This window comes from Armigeres subalbatus, unplaced genomic scaffold (genome assembly GCF_024139115.2).
Source record: "Armigeres subalbatus isolate Guangzhou_Male unplaced genomic scaffold, GZ_Asu_2 Contig1346, whole genome shotgun sequence".
Lineage (NCBI taxonomy): Eukaryota > Metazoa > Arthropoda > Insecta > Diptera > Culicidae > Armigeres > Armigeres subalbatus.
This window is the reverse complement of record NW_026942117.1, coordinates 4,123-9,434: the sequence shown is the minus strand read 5'-3', so window position 1 is coordinate 9,434 and position 5,312 is coordinate 4,123. Positions and strand designations below refer to the sequence as shown.

General features: G+C 46.7%; 2 protein-coding genes across 2 annotated transcripts; both read right to left on the bottom strand.

Annotated features, from left to right (window-relative positions):
* Nucleotides 1–208: 208 nt before the first annotated feature.
* Nucleotides 209–2,593, bottom strand: LOC134202686 (uncharacterized). The gene is made up of 2 exons (XM_062677706.1): nucleotides 2,344–2,593; nucleotides 209–1,455 (listed from the first exon to the last, which is right to left on the bottom strand). Exons 1-2 carry the CDS (start codon nucleotides 2,591–2,593, stop codon nucleotides 209–211), a joined length of 1,497 nt encoding a protein of 498 aa, XP_062533690.1.
* Nucleotides 2,594–2,670: 77 nt separating this feature from the next.
* LOC134202685 (uncharacterized) lies at nucleotides 2,671–4,892 on the bottom strand. Its single transcript, XM_062677705.1, has 3 exons — nucleotides 4,378–4,892; nucleotides 4,096–4,320; nucleotides 2,671–4,036 (listed from the first exon to the last, which is right to left on the bottom strand). Exons 1-3 carry the CDS (start codon nucleotides 4,890–4,892, stop codon nucleotides 2,671–2,673), a joined length of 2,106 nt encoding a protein of 701 aa, XP_062533689.1.
* Between the last annotated feature and the right edge of the window lie 420 nt (nucleotides 4,893–5,312).

Genomic DNA, 5,312 nt, shown 5'->3' with positions numbered 1-5,312 from the left:
GACACTTCGCTGATAACACTGTGTAGGTGCTGTGACGTACCAAGTTTGTACTTAACATTCTCCCCCCCCAGTGGTTGGACCCTGGTCCGGCGCACTTGTATTTGCACCTACATCAAGTACCGCTAGATTAACTGCTGATCTTTGAAAAATCCTCCAGAAGTCTGCACAGTTGCTTGTCGGACTTGACCATCCTTGGCGAGTAGCGTAGCTAACACTCTCCCTTTGGCCAACAATTCCTCGGTTGCTTGGGATCGACGACGATGACTATATCACCAACCGAGATAGGTTTCACTGGTGCAAACCATTTGGTCCTCCGAGTGATAATCGGGAGATTCTCACTAATCCAGCGCTTCCAGAAATAGTTGGCGAGAACTTGCGATGTCTTGAACGATTGCCTCAAAGCAGCTTCACTGGCATCGAATGGCACTAGAGGCTTGAGTCCGTTGGAGGATCCTACCAAAAAATGATTGGGAGTTAACGCTGGCGATGATTCATCCTCTATTGGCACATGTGTGAGTGGTCTGCTGTTCACTATGTTTTCAATTTCTATCAAGCTGTTCCTAAGAACTTCGTCTCTGGGTAAGCGAGTTGGCTGAATCTCGTATAGGACCTTTTTCACTGATTGTATCAGCCTTTCCCACGAGCCACCCATATGTGGTGTAGCTGGAGGATTGAACACCCACGACGTTGACGGTGTTGTGAACTCTCTCATAATAGACTCTTGGTTAATCGCCGCTAAAGATTTCTTTAACTCCTTTTCGGCACCGATGAAGTTAGTGCCTCTATCACTGATTATTTGCACAGGGACACCGCGACGCGCAAAGCAATTACGCATAGCCATAATGCACGAGTTTGTGTCAAGACTGTGAACTAACTCGATGTGTATGGCACGCACTGTAAGGCATGTCACTAGAACTCCCCAACGCTTTTCGATACGACGTCCGACTACCACTTGAAAGGGCCCGAAATAGTCAATTCCGACGTATGAGAAGGGCCGGATGAAAGCTGCTAAGCGTGCTTTGGGAAGGTTCCCCATCGCTGGTGGTGTTGGTTGCGCGCGGCGTACTTTACAACGCTGACACTCAGAACGGACCTTTTTGCATTCCATACGAAGTTTGGGGATGTAGAATTTCTTGCGTGCCTCGTTGACAAAAGTTTCGTGACATTGGTGATGGTACATTTCATGTATACTTTGGAGCACCAACTTTGTGAGTGGATGCCCTCGTGGTAATATAATTGGATATTTAGTATTGGTTCCGACATACTCACACGCATCGATGCGACCATGAATACGTAATATTTCATCGTCATCAATAGTAGGGCTAAGTTTGAATAGCCGATTACTTTTCGGGAGTGTTTGGTCACCTGTCCTAGGAGCTCTCAAAAGGGCCATTTCATCAGCATACACGTCCTCTTGTGCGCGCTTATAGTGGAACAGCTCCGCTTTCAGAAGTTCTGTGCGCGTTAATGGGCCAACAGAAAGGGGTTCACCAGAAATTTTGCGTTTTAGATTATGTGGGAACCTTGTCACTAAAGCGGTTACTCGTCTCAAATGATTCCAATTAGAATATGCTTCTGGTTGTAAGCAATCACGAAGAACTGGAACTGCTGAATGATGCAGCATGCACCGTCGCAATTCTGATGCTGTCGTGTTTTTTAGAGATGGTTCCAAGGGCCAGGCTATACTTGGTCTCCAAATGAACGATGGTCCTCTTGTCCATCTGCTTTCTGCATCGAACCTTGGTTGTCGTTTACACTTCGTGCCTTCGTCCGCTACGTTTTCTTTGGTTGGAACATACCTCCACTCCGCGATATCAGTGTGCTCCAAAATATCGCTCACACGATATGCAACAAATGTTGAGTATGCACGATGGTCTGAGCGCAACCAGCACAGTACATCTACAGCATCTGTCCAGAAATAACGGTGTGCGATACGAATGGAATGTCCTTCTTGGATGCTCTTAGCGAGGCGGGTGCCGATTACAGCCGCTTGAAGTTCTAGGCGCGGAATAGAGACAAATTTAAGCGGCGCAACCCTTGTTTTGGCACCTATTAACGCACACTCAATATAGTCAGCTTGTTCAACCTGTAGATAAGACACGGCACAATAACCGAGTTCGCTCGCATCCACAAATGTATGCAGTTCGATGTGCATTAGTTCGTATGATGGTTTCGAGATATAACAGCGAGGAATTCGTACAGACGCAGCTCGCGGAAGGTAGCTCAACCACAACTTCCATTTATGTAGGTGACAAGATTCAATCGGTTCGTCCCAGGTTACTCCTGATCGCCAAATTTCCTGTAGTAACAGTTTCAATGGCATGAGAAAATTCGCAATCAGACCGAGAGGGTCGTAGATAGACATGAGCATGCTGAGTATTTCTCGCTTAGTGGGGTGTTTTGTGCCAGATAACAGGTCCACATGGCGTTCTGTGCGAAGTTTGAACTGAAACTGATCTGCTTCAATGTTCCACCACATTCCCAATACTTTCTCTATGGCGGTTGCTTTGTTGAAGTCCAAACTTCTTTCGGGGGTGTCACTACCGTTCAGTGCCTGCATGACTGCTGGAGAGTTGGAGATCCAACCTCTCATGTTAAAACCCCCTTTTCGGTGAATGAAATGGACTTCCTTTGCCAGTTGTATAGCTTCCGCTTCAGAGTTAATGCTAACTAGCATGTCGTCCACATAGTGGTTTTTCCGAATAGCTCCGACTGCTGTAGGAAGTTCTTCCGAAAACGATTTGCGTTTTCATTGATGACGAAATTTGCACTACTAGGCGAGCAAGTAGCGCCGAACGTCATGACGGTCATAATGTATTCATCCGGTTCACTTACATCCATATTGTTCTGGAACAAAAATCGTTGGCTTTGTTGATCCTCTTCACTTATCTTGACACGGTGGAACATTTCTTCGATGTCTCCGCATAGAGCGATTCGGCGCTCACGAAATTTATACAGTACGAATGGCAGAGGTTCCAGGTGGTCTGGACCCTTTAGGAGTACGGAGTTCAGCGACGTGCCAGCTACAGCAGCAGCGGCATCCCAAACGATACGAACTTTGCCCGGTTTATTCGGGTTGAAGACAGGAAAAATGGGAAGGTACCAAGTACGATTGCCACGTTGCCGTATTTCGTCAGACGAAAGTTTGCGGATATACCCTTTCTGCGCGTAATCGGCTATCTTCTTCTTCAGTATTTCACCTAAGGCTGGTTCACGTGTCATTCTTTTCAAGAGGCAATCGTGGCGTCTAAGTGCCATAGCTTTGTTGTTCGGTAATCGTATGTCGTCATATTTCCATAGTAGGCGCGTAGTGTATCGACCACATTCAAAGTGTGTATTAGAACGTAGGATCGCCATAGCACGCTCGTCTTCTACCGATAACAGTTCCTTTGTCGGTGCCGTAATGCCTACGTTGTCAAGGGCGAAATAATCTTTGACCGCGTCGTGCAGCGTATCTTCTCCGAAGTTTGAGTGCAAACATATGTGGAAGCTGTAGGGTGCGGTTACTGGTTTGGGGTGATCATCTGAACAGGTTCCAAAGATAGTCCAGCCAAGACGTGTTCTAGTTGCGATAGGTTCGTTTTCTCTACCCTCACGGCTATCCAAAGCATGACCGAGCCGGATGTTGTTCATTCCAATAAGCAGTCGGGGACGAACATTGAAGTAAGATTCAACGGATAGCCCTCTGAGGTAACTATATCGTTTACGCAGTTTGTTTGCGTCGAGTGACTGTGTTGGTAGTTTCAGGTCCTTTACCGTAAATACATCAGGTAGTATGTACTTATGGGTTTTGTTACCTAATCCGGATACTTGGAGTGAAACTCGCTCGGTAGAGTTTTCAAAACGACAGTGATCGGCAGTCCAACGGATGCACAAAGGATGTTTTTCACCATGCAGGTTCAAATCAGCGGCTAAATCCTCTTCGAGTAATGTTATGTCGGATCCGCAGTCCACGAATGCGTAGGTATGTACTGTGTTTCCGTTGTGATGTAGAGCAATAGGAATATATTGAAACAACACCGATTTCTCGTTTAGCCTGTGAGTATTACAGTTTTGTTGGGTAAAGTTGATGTTGGTTGTTGGGTTTTCACCTACATAGGATTGTACAGGATTCCTAGCAGCGCCGTTGAATGCTTCGTTGCGTTCATTATGTAATAGACGATGATGCTTGTAGGTGCAGCCATTTTGCCGCAGATGTCATTGCATCGACAAGGTCCTCGATGCGTTCCAAGGCAAGTTCTACAAAGCTTGTGTTCGCGTAGTGTAGTCCAACGATCGGAATGGTTCATATTTAGAAACTCTGGGCAAATTTCAGTAGCACTGCAAGATCGTTCACAAACGACACAGTTACCTCTCGGTCGTTGTGGCGATACATACCTTTGTTGGTTTTCGGTGTGGACGTTTAGAAATCCATCCTCTCTATGGCCACTTCGACGGGATCTTGCATCGTTACAAACAGACGTAGCAGGCGACATCGTGACTGTACTTGCTGCTTCTGCCATGGTATATAACCAATCGCTGAACTCTAAAAGTGATACTGTTCCAAGCCGTACCCGGTGTGTCGCCCAATTCAGTTTAACCATTGTTGGCAATCGCTCCACTAGGCCTTGGAGTAGGGTGATGTTATATAGATGCTCCTCCAAGTTGCAAGCTTTCACGGTGGCAACCATGTTTCTCACTGCGAGGGCGAAGTCTATGAGCGTGCCGAGTCTGTCTGCTCTAGGCGCCGGAATTTTGTTGATCTTTTCGATAAGGCTGTGAACTATGATTTCCGGACGACCAAACAACATTCGTAGCGTAGCAAGCGCGTGTTCCAAATTAGCCGGGTGTAATAACTGGCACTTGACTGCCTCCAGTGCTTTGCCGCGAAGACATCGTTGTAACCGGACCATGTTCTCTTCCGGCGTGTATCCGCATAGTTTGGTTGTATTTTCATATGTAGCGATAAATAGTGGCCATTCCTCTGGCTCGCCACTATAAACGGGTAACTCTTTTGACACTGCATGACGAGCAGCAATTTGGCTAGAATTCAGCAATGCTGTCTCGTTCGCTCCTCTTGTACCTTCAAGGAGATGGAGCTCGGGTGCGATGGATGGAACTGGTCGTAGTGGAGAGGAGTGGCATGGTGGATTGTAAAAACTGTCATCCGAGTGAGAGTGTAGGATGATTCGCGGTTCTGGAAGCTTCCATCATTAGCTGGTATTTTCGCATAAGATATTTTCGCTCAATGGCACGTTCTTCTTCGAGCATTTTAGCTGCAAGTCTACTGATAACTGGAGAGGTTGTGATGTTTGAGCGGGTGCGACCGGTGG

Bases quoted from the DNA above. Each gene is read 5' to 3' on its own strand.
- LOC134202686 (XM_062677706.1), bottom strand. From the start codon at position 2,593: ATGAGAGGTTGGATCTCCAACTCTCCAGCAGTCATGCAGGCACTGAAC. The intron at 1,456-2,343 runs GTCTGATTGCGA...TAACGCGCACAG, and splicing joins GTCTATCTACGACCCTCTCG to AACTTCTGAAAGCGGAGCTG.
- LOC134202685 (XM_062677705.1), bottom strand. From the start codon at position 4,892: ATGGTCCGGTTACAACGATGTCTTCGCGGCAAAGCACTGGAGGCAGTC. The intron at 4,321-4,377 runs GTATGTATCGCC...ACGATCTTGCAG, and splicing joins CACACCGAAAACCAACAAAG to TGCTACTGAAATTTGCCCAG. The intron at 4,037-4,095 runs GTAGGTGAAAAC...TAATACTCACAG, and splicing joins GGAATCCTGTACAATCCTAT to GCTAAACGAGAAATCGGTGT.